Here is a 15,373-nt window from a genome sequence, read left to right as displayed (position 1 = left end):
AATGAGGATGCAGCCGCCAGCTCCTGTAACGCGGGCGGCCAGGGCTGGGCCGAGAGGGCCGGGGCGGCGGCAGCTCCCGGGACCCGGACGGGGGGACGGGGGGGGCTGCCCCGGGGGGGGCTGCGGCGGGGCTCGAACCGGTGCCGGGGATCGAACCCGCGGCCGGGCCGCCAGGAGCGAGGGGGCGGGGCTGGGGCTGCGAGGGGGGCGGGGGCGAGGCGCTGAGGGGGCGGGGCCGAGTGCCGAGGGGGCGTGGTTATGTGCCGGGGGGCGGGGCCGCGTGCCGGGGGCGGGGCTGGCGCCGTGCCGGAGGTTTGTCCGCTGGCGGCCGCCATCGCGGCGCGGCCCCGCCCGCCATATTGTGCCCGGCGCTGGCGGAGCGGCGGCCGGAGATGGGTGAGGGCGGCGGGGCGGGGACGGCACCGGCACGGGCGGGATGGGGGGAACGGGACGGGAGCGGCTGAGCCGGGACGGGCCTGGCCTGGCCGGGCCGGGCCGCGGGCGGGGCCCCCGTGAGGCGCAGGCGGCCCCGCCCCGCCCCGCCGCGCTGAGGGGGCGGCTCCCGGCCGAGGCCTGCACCGGGCCCCGGGGCCGCCCCCCGCGGCTCCAGAGCGGCGCCGGGTCCGGCACGGCGGCCACGGGGGCCCTGAGACCCTCCTGAGCCCCCCCCCCTCGTTCCTCTCCGGTCCCCCCCGGCCTCTCCCCCGGCCCCTCCGCCTGCCCCTGGGCGCCCCTCCGGAGCCCCCGGGCCGCGTCCTGCAGCTCCCGGGGGGCTCCCCCGGGCCCCCGGCCCTGCTCCCGGGCCCCCAGTCCAGCTCCCGGGCCCCCGGCCCTGCCCCCACCCCCTCCACCCTGCCCCTTCCCCCTCTGCCGTGCCCCAGCCCCGCTGCTTTTGTGTCCCAGGCCGGTTCTGTGCTCTGAGACCCCCCCCCCAGGCCCCCCCTTGTGCCCTGGGGGCCCTCCCTGCAGCCCCCAGCTGCGCCCTGCCACGTCCCGGGGCTTCTGCCCCTCGGTGCTGCAGGCACCGCTGTGCCCCCCTGCTCTGCCTGGGGGTGCCCACCTCAGGGCGCCTTTGGGTGCCCGCCTCAGGGTGTCTTCGGTTTGCTCGGGTCTAGCCCCAGGCACATCGCTGCACCCCCTGCCCCTCCTTGTCCGGGACTAGGAGAGAGGTTTGCTGGGGGACGTATGAGCGTAGCGTAAGCTTTGCAGTTTGCTTGAGAGCGGTGGCTGAGTCTTCAGCGAGTTTTCTTTCTTCCGGTTAATTGCGAACTGGAGAACAGCAGCCAGAAAAAGAAATTATAAACGTTTGGTGCGACCTGATCTGAGTTTTGTCACAGCTCAGATCCCACTTGTAGGGAAATGGTGTGTTCGCATCCCGTCCTCTCTTTGAGCTGTATGGATTTACTTGTATAACTTTAACTTGTATGTTTTAGACAGGACCCAGAGGAGATTTTTAAGCCCTGGGATTATTATTATTATTATTGTTTGTACCGTGGCAAGCAAGCCCTAGAAAAGCTAACTTCAGGCCAGCATCCCGCTGAGCCGTGCACCATGCAAACATGCAGCAACAGCCAATGCCCAAAAAACTCTCCAGGTGCTTTTTCTCCACCTTAAAAGAGCACAAAAAGGAAAAAGCCAACCTGTGCGCTTTTGCCGCGTCTCTTAGAAAAGAGCTGTGAGTATTTGATCCTAGCACAAAACCGGGCAAAAGGGGACCGAGGTAATACCCCCGACTTATTGAATCCTTTGGGCAAATTGTTTAACGTCTCCGTAAGCGCCTTGCTCTGCCAGGGGAACAGGGATAACACCGCCGCCGTGCAGATTAAATTCCTTGCAAACTGCCTTGGGACGGAGGGAGGCATGAAAAGCTTCCTCCTGCTCCCTCGCAGCTTGCGCGCGTCAGGCGCTAGGCACTCGATCAAGTCGCAGCGCCTCAGCAAGCTGCTGCACGCCCTGGGAGCATCGGGAGCTATCTGGGCCGCATCTCTGGCCGCTGGCGATGCAGGAGGAGACGGAGCTGGGCTTAGCCCCCTGCGAAAAGGGCCGAGCGAGGCTGCGTTGTCTTGCCCCGTGCTGCAGGCGGTCGGTTACCGCCGGTCAGCAGCGCGCGGTGAGCAGGTGAGCCTTACTTCTAAACCTTCTCTTTCCAGTTTTAAGGACCGAAGACATCGCCACGCAGTGAGGAGCCGAGAAGCCACCCCGCAGAGCAGCCCTCCGCACCCTCTGCTGTTATGGCAGGGGGAAGGCGGGGCCCCAACCGCACGTCCTACTGCCGAAACCCCCTCTGCGAGCCCGGCGCCGCTGGCGGCTCCGGCCACTCCACCAGTTCCTCTGTCACGGGCGTGCGCTCGCGCACCAGGTACGTCGGGTCGCCGGGTCTTGAGGGGCGGCCAGCCAGCTGCTCCTCTCCCCGGCAGGTGTCGGCCATCCGTCGCACTCTGCTGGCTCTTCTGGGGCTCAGGGTTTTGCTGTCTCCCACACCTGGCTGAAATCCTTTCCCCGTACGTGGCAGTGCCCGTGCTGCGTGCCCTAATTGGGTCGGTGGCTTCTCCTTTGCCCAAGTGCTTGGTCAGGCCACGACAGACTTCCATGAGCGTTCAAAAGCCTTTAGTGACCGTTCAATGGAAAGCAGGAGTACATTTTTTTTACCCAAAGCCTGGCTGTGGAGTTCTGGTTATTGGGCCTCCTGTGCCCCTGGCTTTGTCACGGGAGGTATTTCTAGGGTAGAGTTTAGCTAGGTCAGGTGACGTGTAGGCTGCGTTTGGTTCTTCTGCAGATTCTGGCCTAACTGGTTGCTTGCATTTCTGCTTCTGAGGTGAGAGAGGTGAAAAGAGAAGCCGTGCACCAACAGGAATATGTAAGCAGGCGGCACCTTGTGAACTGTCTGCATAGCAAATGTTAGATCCATCTCAGCCTCTCCCCGCTCGTGGCCCTGGGCCAAGAAGTGTGTGTGGAGACAGTTACTCAAACAAGTTACTGCAGGGCTGCTGAGAGTGGAGCAATCCACCTTGTACGTGCTTTGCTGTGGTGGCGTGCACAGAAGTCCTTATCACGAAGCAGGGAATGTAGCACAGACCCGCACCCCAGCGCACCTCCAGGTGATTTGTCCGTGTGCCGTGCGACACCGGTCGCCTGAATGGCAGCCCAGGCTGGGGAGCCCCAAAAAGCTCCGTGCCCGTAACGCCTCTGGGAGCTGCGTTGTGCAGGAAGCCCCAGGTGACGGCGTGTATGCGTAAAAAAGGCCTCGGGTCTGTGTTTCAAGTCCTCCGCTGGGGGACCAGAACTTGTCAAGCTGGGACTTGGGTTATTTCAGAGACAGCTTGGGTTCCTAAAGCTGTCCCCACACACTTACTTCAGGCTATCAGCCTCCTGGTTTAAAAAGCACAGGTTGATCCACCTGTGTCCACCCCGGCTAGAAGTCTTTCTGCAGTCGCTCTCTGAGACTCCTGTGATTTCGTTTTGGGATTTTCAATAGGAATTTGGCACCTTGTGCTCTGTGGTTCCTTTGAAACCCACACCCAGATTCCTCTGACTGTTGTTATTTAGAGATTGCAAATCAGGAGAGATATATCTGCTGTATATTAATTCCCTTCCCTTTGATTAAAAGGGTTGGTGTCTGGAATTGTGTGCGTGCTCACACAGGAATACGCTCCTCTGACTAAACTTGTTTTTCCCCCATCGTTGAATAGAAGCTGAAGAATGAGAAAGGGCTTGTGTTTAATTGCTTTGTATTTCATGTTCAAGCACTCTTAGAAATGTAAATAGCAACTCGAGGCCCAAACGCTCGCAATTAATTAAGAGGGCCACCGGTTGCCCCTTGAACAGCCCAACACAGCCACGGCTTTTGAACCTGCCTCAAAGCGAGGGATTTAATACCAAATGACCTGGCGCTGTAGGCTGGCCTGGTTCCAAAAATTGCTTTCACTGGGAAAATTCCTGCTTGCATCCGCCTGGAAGAGGCGTTCTGGAAGTCCTCGGGGTGCTGACACGGCTGGCTTGTGGCAGCTCCTGGCCGTGATGGCCCGCCGAGGTCCCTCGGTTGGTGTTCGACCCTCCCTCTTGCACAGTCCAGGGGCTGGAGGGCAGCGCCGTGCTTGTCTGGGGAAGTGACTGCTGCTTCTGCTTCGCCCTGGTAGGAGCGGTTCAGGTACAGGCCTTTCCAGCCCACCCTTGGCAACGCAGACAGTCGTTCCCCTCCGGCACTGTAAGATCCCAGAGCTGCCTGTGGAGAGGAGCGTGCTGTTTGAGCTTCAGCTCTTCTTCTGCCATCTCGTTGCGCTGTTCGTCCACTACATCAACATCTACAAGACCGTGTGGTGGTACCCCCCCTCCCATCCTCCTTCGCACACGTCGCTGGTAAGCACCAAAGGACAGCTGCTGCCTGGTGACATTTACAGGCTCTCTGGGGTTGTTAGACGTGAATTTTTCTCTCCCTGTTTTACGCAAACTACACGTGACTCTGCAGCCCTGGAGGGCTGCTCGTGTGGCTTTCATTTGGCGAATTTTGGGCGCTGGCTGTCTGCGTGGCATTCTCTTCCTGATCTTGGAAGAGAGAGCCCAAGAATACTTTAGAAGCTTCTCTGTTGAATGTGGGTTTCTGCTGCCCGATGGAAAGCGGAATCATTTTGTTCTCGTTGCTGCAGAATTTTCATCTTATTGACTTCAACGTGCTGACGGTGACAACGATCGTCCTGGCACGCCGGCTGATCGTCGCTATTGTGAAGGAGGTAACGTCCCCAGGCGAATCTCAGGGCCGTTCTTCCCTCGGGTGAAACGTGAAGTTCTGTGCCCCTTTTGCAGTGCCAAACTCTTTTGTCCTTTTCCAATGAACTTTGGGCTATGTCCCAGTCAGGACGCTAGGTATGGTTTCTAATTGGAAGAAGAGAGAAACGAGCATCTCAAATTGCTGCTCGTGACTCTCACTGTCCTCCTGTGCTTGTTTCTGAATTACTGTCTCAACTAGGCTGCAGTAATTCTGCTTTGTTCCTTGTGAAGAGCGGTGTTTGGCTCTTCTCCTGTTCTCTTAATTTGTTTAGCTCTCTAAGGAGGAGCCAGTATAGTTTGGTTTCTGCCGACTGCAGAAGCTTTCTGTGGTGAGCAGGTCCAGGAAAGTGGGCCGGTGGCCTAGGTAAGGACCAGGCCTTAACAAGAAACTCTGAGAGCTCTCCTCGTTCCGGCTTGAGTCAGGCCCTGGGTTCTGGAGGCTCTGGATTCCAGCCTAAAGGCAGCCTCCCCTTTCTGGTGGCACTCAAATAATGCCTTTCACTAGCTCTTCCCTCGTGCATAGGGCGTTGCTTTTACAGATCGAGTGCTGCCCGTTTACCGTTTGCTCCCTGGAGGAGCAGTGAGTTAGTCTGCCTTCAGCCCTGCTCCTTCTCTCCCCGCAGGCTTCGCAGAGTGGCAAAGTCTCCCTGCCACGCTCGGTTTTTCTGGTGATCACCCGGTTCGCTGTTCTCACTGGCACGGGCTGGAGTTTGTGTCGATCCATAATTCACCTCTTCAGAACCTACTCTTTCCTTAATCTCCTGTTCCTGTGTTACCCGTAAGTATCCTTCTATCAATCGTGTGTGATTTCTGTGATTGCTTCAGTGCAGTGGATGTTGCTCAGGTGAAAGGAAGTTTGGAAGTAAATAAGCCCTTGATTACGTGGTAACAGAACTTAATCTACCCTTTGCAGTCTTGCTGTGTCACATTTCTTCTTGGTTCCAGGGCATATTTTTCCCGTTTGCACACCTTTCAGCCCTAATGTAAGCATTAATTACAGTTCCTAGATTGCTTGTGTCATCTGAAAAGGATTGTCTGTTTTTCTCATGGTGTTCAAAGAACCCGTTCCTTCAGCTTTCTTTAGTCCTTAGGTGCCTCTGCCAGGTGGAGAGGATCAAACGCTTCCCTGCTTCATGTTAACCAACAGAAGGAAGCTGGTTGAATTTCCATTCAATTAGTGGAATTGCTCCCTTCCCTCTGGTAGATGCAGGAGGAAGGATCTCGTAAAGACGTGAGACTTGGTGTTCTATTGGTGAAGGTGGCCTGGGTTGTACGGTGATTTGAGGTCATTTTGGTGAAGATCTTTTCTGGAGTTTATTTAGGCAGTAGGTGCCATTTGGGACAGGGATGCAGTCGTAATGCTGAGGCACTACCAGTAAAGGTGTTGCCCGGGGAGCTGGCAGGGACGTAACCACCTTTCTGCACCTTGCTGCTGCAGGTTTGGCATGTACATTCCCTTCCTCCAACTGAACTGTGACTTTCGGAAGACGAGCCTCTTCTCCCAGGTGGCCAACATCGGTCCCAGAGAGACCGGCGAGGTGAACTTCAGGGGCAGAGACTACCTGACTGTCCTAAAGGAAACCTGGAAGCAGCACACTCGACAGATGTACGGCATGGAGGCCATGCCCACTCACGCCTGCTGCCTCTCCCCAGATCTCATCCGAAATGAGGTGGAATACTTGAAAATGGACTTTAACTGGCGGATGAAAGAGGTGCTGGTGAGCTCCATGCTCAGTGCCTACTACGTGGCCTTCGTGCCAGTGTGGTTTGTGAAGGTGAGGCGGAGCCCTCGCTGCTCGTGCAGCCCTGCGCGTGCATCGTCCCACTCCTCCCAGCGTGGGACTGGCTGGGGAGGACTGGGGAGGGGTGGGCACTGGGTTAGGGTTGCTGTTTGTGAGATGTGCATCCGTCTGCTCCGTGAGGAGCAGTGTCATCCTCTCACCTTCCCCAGGAGCTAAAAGGGGGCGTTGGACCCCAGTCTGACCAGCCCTTTGCACGCTGGCCTTCTGTCAGGACACGGCTCGAGGACAGGGGACTGACTTTAACCAGGGAGCCAGTCTGAGAGGGGATGGGTTTTATTAGGTTTCTTCGGTGCTTTGTTTCGGTTCCTGGTATGTGGTACAGTGAGACGCGTCTAGTAATAAATCTGTCAGACCTCAGGGGTGAGCCCTGCGGGACTGGTGCCCCCGCCCATCAGCTGAGCTGGGGGAGCATCAGAAACATCTCCCCGTATTTGGTGATCCGCGATGACAGCGTAAATGTTTTGCCGTGGTGTGTTCGGGAGCTGTACAGCAGCCGTCCTATGTGGGCGCCTCTTTTGGAGGAAGGATCAACGGCTGCGTGAAAAGCCCTCGTTCTACCTGCCGGAGCGCTTCGTGTTTTGATGGCTTCGTTAGGTGAGGCTGTCCAAACACGTTGTCACAGTCTTCCTGTCCCCCCACAGAACACGCAGTACTATGACAAGCGCTGGTCGTGTGAGCTCTTCCTTCTGGTTTCCATCAGCACGTCTGTGATTCTGATGCAGTACCTCCTGCCTGCGCGCTACTGCGACCTGCTCCACAAAGCTGCGGCGCACCTGGGCTGCTGGCAGAAGGTCGACCCAGCCCTCTGCTCCAACGTGCTACAGCATCAGTAAGGAACCCTCCCGGGGCGAGGGCTGGAGGTTTCTGTTCCTGTTGGTGTGAACAGAGGCTGGTTGGGGGGGGGCTCAGCTTTCAGCCATCTCTCTTCCTCTTCTTTTTGCTATAAAAAAAAAGAGAGAGAAGGGAAAAATGAAGGCAGGGTTGTGAGCTGGCACATCTGGCATCGTACAGACGCTGTCTGTACTGTCCACTTCCAAGTGCCGCAGGCAGATCTGATTTTGGCGAGATGCCTGCGGCTTCTGGCCACAGGTAACCGCAGTTTGTCACTGCCACAGTTACCTGCCTCAGCGGCCCAAATTCTGCCCTCACAAATGACCACGGCTCACCACTGTGGAAAATGCCGCGGCCACGGCTCGTACGTTGTCCTGGCTGAAGGGGGAGGGCAGCAGACACCCCTTCTGCCCCCAGACCCCGTCTCCAGCTGGGCAGGTAGGAGTAAAAGCGCTCTGCTTGTCTTCTGCAGGTGGACAGAGGAGTGCATGTGGCCACAGGGAGTGCTAGTGAAACACAGCAAGAATGTGTACAAAGCTGTGGGTCATTACAACGTGGCTGTGCCGTCGGACGTCTCGCACTTCCGCTTTCACGTAAGGTCACATTTCCTGCTGGGAGCGGAGGTGTAGCACCGTGGCAGGACTGCAGTCCGTTTGTCCTGAGCGCCTCAGAGCTCCTGGTGGCACGAGCTGGCTCTCTGGGCGGGAGAGCTGCCCGCTGGCTGTACCAGGGCAGTGAACAAAGCTGGATTCGGCAGCGTTGCACGCTAGTCCCACGTCTGCCTTCGGCGCTGCCAGGAGGGTGACTGCCCCGTGCAAAGCTGGCCCCTGTGCAGAGCCGTTCTGAGTAACGGTGGTGTCCGCAGAGGGGGATCCCACAGGGCCACCCCACGGGCCCCTGCCTCACGCGTCCTGTCCCAAACGGATCTGGCGGGCTGCGCCTCCGCTCGGTGCCTCACTGTCGCCTCTCCTACAGTTCTTTTTCAGCAAACCACTGAGAATCCTCAACATCCTGATCCTGCTGGAAGGAGCCGTCATCTTCTACCAGCTTTACTCGCTGATTTCTTCAGAGAAGTGGCATCAGACGATCTCACTGGCTCTGATCCTCTTCAGCAATTACTACGCCTTCTTCAAGCTGCTGCGTGACCGTCTGGTGCTGGGCAAAGCCTACTCGTATTCTGCCAGCAGAGACTCAGAGCAGAAGTTAAATTAAAACAATTGCACTGATGCTCAGCTTATTACAGAACAAACAGAACGAGAAACCCTCAGAGCTTTGTATTTTTGTTACCACTGCTTTTTTTCTTTGATAACTGATGTAATTAAAAGGAAAAAACATATTTTTTTACTCCCAACAGTTGTTTGTGTGTTTGTTGTCTGGTAAAGTCCCATGAGATAGCCTCCCGCTTGTATGCGAGAGGAGCAATTTATTAACAACAGTGCTTAGTTCTGAGAGCTGCGAGGAGTGCTTCTCCGCAGGGCTCCGGCTGGCACCAGGGGGGAAGATGGGAACGGCCTCGTCCCGTTCGTGTCCTGTTGTGGGCCCTGACCCTGTCTTTTCCGGGGACCCTGCAGAAATTCCTGCGATACTCACTGGTGCTCCGGCAGCAGGGGAAGGTTGCATTTTTTAACTAAAAAGGTTTTTGAACTGCTGCATCCCCTTGCTCTGGGGGAGAGCCTTGCACGGCCCCTCAGCACCATCCGTCCCTGGGGCTCGGCGGCGGTGACCCTAAGGGAGCCCGAAAACACGGGGTCATGCACGCCCCCCAGCCCCCGGGGGTGCAAACCCCGACCCCGCCGCCCCAAGGAGCCGCATCACCGAGGGGGGGCCGCTGCCGGGGGCGTTTTTCAGGCGCCCACCGGGAGGGGGCTCGGCACGGGCTCGGGGGGGCAGCGGGAGCCAGGAGCCCCCGGGCAGCCGCCGCCGCCGCCCCCGGCCTTTGTTCGGGGGGGCCCCAACGCCGCCAGGGGGCGCCCGGGGAGTGCGAGGGGGGGCCGGGATCGCGGAGAGCCCGAGCGGCTCGGGGGGCGTCGGAGGGGGCTCGGGGAGGGGGCCGGGGCTGGGGGCTGGGGGCTTTCCCCTGCTCCCCCACCTTCCCCTGCTCCCCCACCTTCCCCTGCTCCCCCCCACCTTCCCCTGCTCACCCCTTTTTTCCCTGCTCCCCTCCTTCCCCTGCTCCCCATCTTTCCCCAGCTCCCCCTTTCCCCAGCTCCCCACCTTCCCCCGCTCCCCGACCTTCCCCCGCTCCGTTTTTCCCCAGCTCCCCCAATTTCCCCGGCTCCCCAGGCCTCCGCACGCCGGTGCAGGAGCCCAGCACCCAGCCGGGGACGCCGCGGGGGCAAAGGCCACCGGAGCGAAGCCACCGCCACCGCCACCACGCCGGCGAGGCGAAGGGCACGGCGAGGAAGAGGAAAAGGGAGCAGGAAAGCGAGGGGCCGGGGCTGGGGCTGGTGGCCAGCCCGGGGGGGTCCCCAGGCCGTCCCCCGCGCCCCCACCACCCCCGTGCCCCGGGAGCAGCGCGGTGCCGGCACCCGGAGTGCTGCGCCCCGGCCCCCTCCCCGCCGCGGCGGGAGGAAGCGGCCGTGTCCTGCCTTTCCCGAGGATGAGGATTTCCTTCCTCCCATTGAGCGGGGACCCTGGGGTTAGCACGCAGCCGTGGGGCGCTCGGCCCGCAGGAGGAGGGGGTCCGGCTGTGGGGCACAGGGCAGGCCCCCCCCAGGACGCAGCCCCGGGGGCAGCTCCCACCGGGACCCCCCTCTGGTCCCCCTGCCCGGCCGGGACCCCCGCAGCCCCCCCGGGGTGGGGGACGAGACAGCTGGCATTGCAGGGATGTGGAAGGAGCCCTGCAGCCATTTCCTTCTCTTTTCCCTTGGCTTTGCCCCCCCCCCTCCCCTTGCTCAGCCGGAGCACACTGCAGATATTTGGGGACACGGCCAAGCGCAGCCGCACGAGCCCCCCCAGGGGTGGCAGAGCCCCTTCTCCCACGGGGCAGCCAGGCCGGGGCTGGCCGAGCTGCAGCAAACAAAGCCACGATTTTGGGGCTCCCAACTGCCCTGGGATCAGCAACACGACCCACGGCACCGTGCAGAGCCCCCAGCCCCGGGGGGTGCCTGCACCCCGCTGCTTCCCAGCCCTTCCTCCCCACAGGGAGAGCGCGTTCCCCGCAAGGCCCCGCAGCTGGGAAGGGCGGCGGGGAGCCGGGGGGGGGGGGGGGGTGCACTTCTCCTTTCCCTTGAGTCACGGGGAGGTGAGCGCAGGGGTTTTCCCCGGGGACCCAGAGGGGATGATGTCCCCGGGGAGATCCCGGGTGGGAATTCCCCCGGGAGCAGCAGGGTGAGCCTCCCAGGGGACGCTGGCCCAGGGGGCTGCAGGCACGGGGCAGGGGCGTCTTGTCCCCTTGTCCCCCTGCCCTGGGGACCCGGGGGTCCCGGCCCACCCGAACCGAGCCAGGGCAGCGCCGGACATGGGAGCAGCCCCCCGGGGGTCCTGGCCTGGCCGGGCTCCATCTGCTGCCCCCCCCCCCGTGCCCGTTAATCCCAGGATTAGCAGCCAGATGCCGGGCGCAGGTTTGCTGCAGGTAACGAGGATCCCTCGGGGAGGAGGCTGCGGCCATCAAAGTGCAGGCAATTAGGGCTAATCCCACACCTGAGCCTAACGAGCTGCAGAGACACCAGGGAGCCCACGGGTGCCGGGGTCCTGTCCTGGGGTGCCCCCAAGCCCGGGACCCCAGCACTGGCTTGGCAGCGGGTTTAAAACCCGGGCAGAAACGGGCTCAGTCCTGACGGGGGACACGGCCGAGCCACCCCTCGTATAGCCCCAGGACGCGGCACACGAGCAAGGGCCGAGCTCCAGCCTCCCCCTGCCCACGGGGGGGCAGAAACAGGGGGCACGGGGGCTGCTGCAGAGGCTGAAAGAGCACGGAGGGGGCCGGGAGGGAGCCCCCCGTGCAGCCGGCGGGCCCTGGCCGGGGCTCACGATGTGCACGGAGGATCCCCGCTGCGCCGTGCCCTTTAGCTGGAGGCCGGTAGCTTTAATTCTTGCTTCATAATCGTTTATGCCATTAATAAAGCCAAATCCCTAAAGTGGCTAATTAAGGGTTCGCTCACCCGCTGCCATCTCACAGCGAGGCAGGTTTTGTGGGAGATCGAGAAGGGGAAAAAATGCTGGGGGGGCTGGGCGGGGGGGGGGGGGGGGCAGCTTCCCCGTGCCCACCCTGCAGCATTTCCTGACCCAGGGCAGGGGGGCTTCGTGGGTCCTGGGCACCCAGCAGTGGGGGAGCCGAGCCCAGCTGGCCACTGCTGCCCGCACACCCGACCTTGCCCGGGGCTTGCCCTCCCAAAACCGGGGCAGGACACGGCCCACGAGGCCCCATCCCGAGCCAGCGAGACCTGCCGTAATTGGCAGCCCCGAATTAGCCCATGCAGGGCCTCATTAGCAATCACACACGCACACACACACACACACACACACACGCCCTCGTTTTCTGATCTGAACAAGTTCATGGGAGCTGGGGGCAGTGAGTGTGGGGAGGAGCAGGGACGGATCCTGCACCCCCGGAGCCCACGCAGGCATCAGCTAACCAGCAAGAATGGTTAAAAAATGGGTGCTGAATGTGTACGGCAGAGCCAGGGGAGGAGAGACGAGACCCAGCCGGAGGGGACACCCTGTGTCTTGTGCACCCGTCTCCATCGCTCTGCTCATTGTGCCTTCATCTCCTCCTCCTCTTCTCCCTTCCCTGCTCGCTGGGGTCATCCCCACCTCCGCCATGCACCCAGCGAGGGGCTGCCCTCGTCCTCTTCTCACCAGCCGAGACCCCCAAACTCATTGCACTTGGGCAGCTGAGCAGCAAAAACACCTCCGGCCCCACTGAGCCGCCGCCCCATCCCAGCCCACGTCCCGGCACAGTGTGGGGACGCGGCGGGGCTGGGGACAGGGTGGGGCTGGGCTGTGCACGGCTCGGAGCCCCCCGAGGAGCACGGCCGGGGATTGAGCAGGGCACGAGCCCTCCGCGGGGAGCAGATGGCGATTTGCAGCTCCACAATGTGCGGAGCCGCGCGGGGCCAGATGGGCCGCAGGGAGAGCAGAGACGTGTCCCCCCCTCCCCGATCACGCTGCCATTTTACCCAACCGGCTCCAGCAGCGGCTATAAATATTTAACAGCTCCATCCTCGGCGCTGCTGTCGAGCCGACAGCCGGGCGGGCGGCAGCTCCCACAGCCCGCGGGGACCCACGGCCCCTCCGCAGCCTCGCTCTGCTGAGCCCTGGGGCTGAGCTCAACGACCCCAGCACGCCGGGCTGGAAAAGCTTTGGGGCTGCCATGGCGGGGACATGGCGGGGACAGGGACAGTCACCAGGTTTGTTGCATCATTTCTGGGAAAAACAAACCTGCTCCAAGGAAAAATCCACCCGGGGATCCCCAGCCGGGGCCAGACCCGGACATTTCCCCAGCCCTGGCAGCGCAGGGCGCAGAGGAGCTGAGTGGTGAACGGAGCCGGCCGAGCACGCAGCGTGCGGCGGCACCACCCCGGGAATGCTGAAAGCCTCGCGCCAGCACCGCAGAGCCGGCTGCGGCACCTCTCCTGCTGTGGCACGAAGCGACAAGCCCCGGCGTGCCGGTGCCGCAGGGTGCTGCGACCTGCAGCCCGGGGCTCGCCCGGGCCGGGCCCTTTCCCGGCACGATGCCACGCAGAGGGCGCAGCCGGTGCACCCGGCGCAGGGACCCGTGGTGGCACGGCCGGCACACGAGCCCCGGTGCAGCCTTGCACCGCTGCCGGGCTTCCTTCCGCCGCTGCCGGCTGCCTTCCTGCCCCGTCTCCCGCCCCTCTTCCTGCCTGCCGGCGCTGGGGCTCGTGGCTCTGACTCCTGCCCCACTCCACGTCCGTCCCCGGCTGCACCCGGGACCCCTTCGTCCCCAAACCCTGCCCTGCTGCTGGACATGGGGCATGTGTCGTCCTTCTCCATCCCCAGTTCCCTGCACCGAGGGTTTCCAGCTGTCCCTGCCGTGACAGCACCATCCGTCCTCCCTGGGGCTCTTTCCCAGTCTTGGATGGGGTTGGTGCCAGTGCTCCCAGTGCTCCCAGTGTCACCAGCAGCCCCAGGTCCCTGTGCCCTCCCTGGGCTCCATCCCCACCCTTGCCATAGGACCTGGGCCCGAGCCCCTCTGTGTGCCACTGCCGCAGGAGCGACCCAGCTCATCCAGGCAGTGCCAGGCCCCGCGTTTCACCAGCAGCGATTCTCCGTTTCCTTCCAGATCAGTGGTAACGATATCGAGCGGAGCAGGGCTCCGCCGGGCGCTCCCGGAGGGCAGCAACCCCCTGACTGCAATCACTTTTGGGATCTGCCGCTGACCTAGTTTGTAATCCCCGGAGCTCGGCTGCAGGGGATCGCACGCGGGGCTGGCTCCAGCCGAGGCCACCGGGCAGGGACCAGGGACCGGCAAACGCTGCCGGCGGGCACCAGAACGTCCCCTTCCAGAGCCCCCCCGGGTCCGGGGGCGTCGGGCCCCATCCTGCTGTGGTGCTGGCGCTGGGTGCACGCCACCTTCCCGCGGAGGCCGGGCCGTTCCCACGCCGGGTCCCCCCCAAACCGGTCGGAGCGGGGGCCCTGACTCAGCCCGGGGCAGCCGCCGGGGAGCGGCGTGCGCGGGCAGGCCGCAGGGGCCGGGTTGGGGCGGGGGGCACAGCCCCGTGGGGCGGCGCAGGATGGGACCTGCACGGGGCCACGCTTCCCGGGCAGCCACGCCAAAGCCCTGGGCAAAGAGGGAAGCGAGGAGCTTCCCTTTCCTTCCTCCCGCAGGGCTGCGGAGGTGGCGTCGCGGCACGGTCGCCTCTCCTGCGCCCTGCTCCGCTCCCCGCTCCCCGCAGCGGGCCTGATCCTGCCCCAGGGCGCTGGGTGCAACCTCCTGCCCCGTCTCACGTCAGCACCCTGCAGCCCGGCTTTGCCACTGGGGCTGTGCTGCTGGGGTTACCCGGGGGTCCCCAGCGCCCGCAGGGACGAGGGCACCGCAGGAATCCCAGGGAGGGGTTTTCCCACCTCCACGGCCGGGCAGGGCTCCCCGGCTCGCTCCCGGCTGACGCAGGATTTGTCACCGAGCTGCTGCCAAGGCCACCCTGCCGCGGGGCGGGTGACGCTGCTGTCACCTCCGCTGCAGGGCCAGCCCTCCCCGCGGGGACAGAACTCTGCTCCCAGCAGGATGCCGTGGTCCCGGCACGTTTCTTACACCAAGCCTGCGCCCGGGCCACCATTGCATCTCCTCCTTTGCCCCCAGCCACCCTCGGGGCACCCCGTGTGCCGCAGGGCAGCCGGGCGATTCCCCAGGCTGCGCCGGGCGGCCGAGCCAGGCCATCCTCAGCCCCTGCGCCAGCCAGGAATGAGCGGATTAGGAGCCGAGCTCGTTATCGCTGTGGCCTCAGCGAGGGCTGTGGGATGGGGATGGGGACGCCAATGGGGACAGGGACGGGGACTGGGGTGGGGACAGGGACAGGGGTGCTCCGGGAGGCCAGGGGTGGCCGGTGCCAGCTCCGTGCGGCCGTGGAGCTCCCACCCGCCCCACCAGGCAGCGAGGGCTCGGCTGCCTGCTGTTCCCAGAGATGCAGCACGCAGGCTCTAATGAGCTGGGACGGCTAATTAGTCAGTGTCAATTTATGTTAATTAGCTGGAGGAGCCGAGAGACTGATTCCTCTGCCACCTGGCTGGCACCGGGAAGTGCAGAGCCCAGCTGGGGGCACAGGCACGTGCGCACGGGGGTGCACGTGGGGGTGCAGAGGTGTGCGCGCACCTGGGGGCGTGCATATGTGTGTGTGTACATGGACGTGTGTGTGTGCATGCACAACGGGAGCAGGACCGGGACAACTGAGGAGGCTGTGAAGCGGTGCTGGGCTCCGGCCTCTGTCTGCCTGCTGCTGGAGGGAGCTGCCGGGCCTCTGCTCACACCGTGAGCTGGAAACTCACTCTTCCTCTTCTCACCCACATGTGCACCC

At 62.6% G+C, this 15,373-nt stretch overlaps 1 protein-coding gene across 1 annotated transcript; it reads left to right on the top strand.

Moving 5' to 3' along the window:
* The first annotated feature begins 278 nt into the window (after positions 1–278).
* On the top strand, positions 279–8,748 carry TMEM39B (transmembrane protein 39B). Its single transcript, XM_035562094.2, has 9 exons — positions 279–396; positions 2,151–2,359; positions 4,137–4,356; positions 4,644–4,727; positions 5,388–5,542; positions 6,203–6,539; positions 7,208–7,395; positions 7,870–7,990; positions 8,373–8,748. The coding sequence occupies exons 2-9, from the start codon at positions 2,232–2,234 to the stop codon at positions 8,607–8,609; spliced, it is 1,470 nt and encodes a 489-aa protein (XP_035417987.1). The 5' UTR covers positions 279–396; positions 2,151–2,231; the 3' UTR covers positions 8,610–8,748.
* The last annotated feature ends 6,625 nt before the right edge of the window (positions 8,749–15,373 follow it).

The sequence above is a fragment of the Cygnus atratus genome, chromosome 23 (genome assembly GCF_013377495.2).
Source record: "Cygnus atratus isolate AKBS03 ecotype Queensland, Australia chromosome 23, CAtr_DNAZoo_HiC_assembly, whole genome shotgun sequence".
NCBI classification, from domain to species: Eukaryota; Metazoa; Chordata; class Aves; order Anseriformes; family Anatidae; genus Cygnus; species Cygnus atratus.
Note: the sequence above shows the minus strand (reverse complement) of the source record. Positions and strands in the feature narration are given on the sequence as shown.

What these genes read in the sequence shown, in the direction of transcription:
- TMEM39B (XM_035562094.2), top strand. Translation starts at nt 2,232, where the DNA reads ATGGCAGGGGGAAGGCGGGGCCCCAACCGCACGTCCTACTGCCGAAAC. An exon ending in CTCCTTCGCACACGTCGCTG is followed by an intron (nt 4,357 to 4,643) that starts GTAAGCACCAAA and finishes TCGTTGCTGCAG; the next exon opens with AATTTTCATCTTATTGACTT. An exon ending in TGCCAGTGTGGTTTGTGAAG is followed by an intron (nt 6,540 to 7,207) that starts GTGAGGCGGAGC and finishes GTCCCCCCACAG; the next exon opens with AACACGCAGTACTATGACAA.